Raw genomic sequence first — 2,066 nt, 5'->3', positions numbered from 1 at the left:
TAAAAATATTATTTATAAATTATTTGCAATAATGTCACATCATATAAATAGTTCCAGTCATTTATTTAACATATATAATAGAAATAATAGATCTGCATCAAAAAAATATGTCCAAAAGGTCTATTTTAATCATTTTTATATCGCGGATGATCAGTTTAAAAAAAGATACAGACTTTCTAAGGAGGCCGTTCGTTATGTTGGCCAACTGATATCAAGAGATGTACAATCAGATTCAACAAGGTATAGTCTATCGTATATTTTCATGTGTATGTAAATATTTATGTTGACCACTGATGTTTCTTTAGAAATCGAGCTTTGAGTGTTAATGAAATGTTGTTGTTGACTCTTCGATATTACACATCAGGAAATTTTCTAATAACTGTCGCTGATTATTGTGGAGTAAGTGTTATGACAGCAAGTAGAACTGTGAAAAGGGTATCATAAGCATTGGCAAAACTGTATCCAAAATTTATAAAAATGCCAAAAGTAACAGAACTTAAATCAAATGCAAATGCTTTTTACAATATTGCAAAATTTCCAAAAGTTCTCGGAAGTATAGATTGTACTCACATACGTATTCAGTCTCCCGGTGGAAATAATGCGGAATTGTATCGAAATAGAAAGGGGTATTTTTCCTTTAATGTACAAGTAGGTAAAGATATCTTATGGCATCCTATCTATTTATCAAAATATTTTTTTTAGGCTATTTGCAACGCACATTTAGAAATTATGGATATTGTATGTAGGTGGCCAGGGTCAGCTCATGATAGCAATATATTTAATAATAGCAAAATAAAGGCAAAACTCGAAAATGGAGAATTTCAAGATTATTATTTGTTAGGTGATAGTGGATATGGCATTAAACCTTATTTAATGACTCCATTGACTAATCCCGTAACACATGCAGAAATATTGTACAACGAGTCACAAATACGAACACGAAATACTATCGAACGATGTTTTGGCGTATTGAAAAGGCGATTTCCTATATTAAGTTTAGGTATGCGTGTATCACAATCAATGGCAATAATTGTTGCATGTGCAGTGCTACACAATATAGCTATCAAATATAAAGTGGAAGAACCCTCGGGAGAGGTTAGTTTAAATTCGGAAACTACAGATGATCAAAGTTCTACAAATACAGAAAAATTTTCAACAAATATAGCACAATCCCATGTTAGAAGTCATCTAATTAATAAGTACCTTGCAATGATGTAAGCTGGAAAAATTGCGAACTAAATCATATTCGAACTGTTTTAAATCTTATGCAGAAATCAAAATAAAATGTTTGTCTTTAAATACAGAAGTAGATTGTATTTATTATTTGCTCTCATTATACCCTACACCACTATAGTGGGGAGGGTATTATAAATTTGTGCTGATGTTTGTAACATACAAAAATATTGGTCCAATACCCACCTTAAAGTATACCGATCGATTCAGAATCATTTTTTGAGTCGATTAAGACATGTCCGTCCGTCTGTCCGGCTGGCTGCTTGTCCACGTAAACCTTGTGCGCAAGGTACAGGCCGCAATTTTCAAGATAATTTGATGAAATTTGGACCAAGCATATTTTTTGGCACAGGGACGAAGCCTATTGAAAATGGTTGAAATCGGCCCATTATTTCACCTTGCCCCCATACAACCTCCCGATTTGAACTTTTTATGCCATAATTACGTCAAATATTATTTTATCTCTCTAAAAGTTGACACAAATAAGTCTTATATAAGTATAAATGACACTGCAGATTTTCGTAAGGATCGGCCCTTATTTGACCCTAGCCCCCATACAAACCCCCTTTCAAAAAATGTCTTAAACGTCTAACTCAACAAAATTAACTGTTATTTAAAAATATATCCTTTTCCCAAATTTAACGAGGATCGGCCCATATATGACCTATATAAAGACTCATTTAGACATTTTTGCTTAATATTTGCTTAAATATTTTGGAATTATGGTAATATTCAATATAAAAGATTCTTTATAAAAAAAATTAAATATAGTCATGGTGTAGGGTATTATATGGTCGGCCATGCCCGACTATACTTTCCTACTTGTTTTCGAA

General features: G+C 32.3%; 1 protein-coding gene across 1 annotated transcript; it reads left to right on the top strand.

Annotated features, from left to right (window-relative positions):
* The first annotated feature begins 330 nt into the window (after nucleotides 1-330).
* On the top strand, nucleotides 331-1,218 carry LOC111686197 (putative nuclease HARBI1). Its single transcript, XM_023448512.2, is given in 2 exon segments — nucleotides 331-648; nucleotides 703-1,218. Coding segments are annotated over 2 exon segments (834 nt in total).
* The last annotated feature ends 848 nt before the right edge of the window (nucleotides 1,219-2,066 follow it).

This window comes from Lucilia cuprina, chromosome X (genome assembly GCF_022045245.1).
Source record: "Lucilia cuprina isolate Lc7/37 chromosome X, ASM2204524v1, whole genome shotgun sequence".
NCBI classification, from domain to species: domain Eukaryota; kingdom Metazoa; phylum Arthropoda; class Insecta; order Diptera; family Calliphoridae; genus Lucilia; species Lucilia cuprina.
This window is presented reverse-complemented; position numbering and strand designations above follow the sequence as displayed.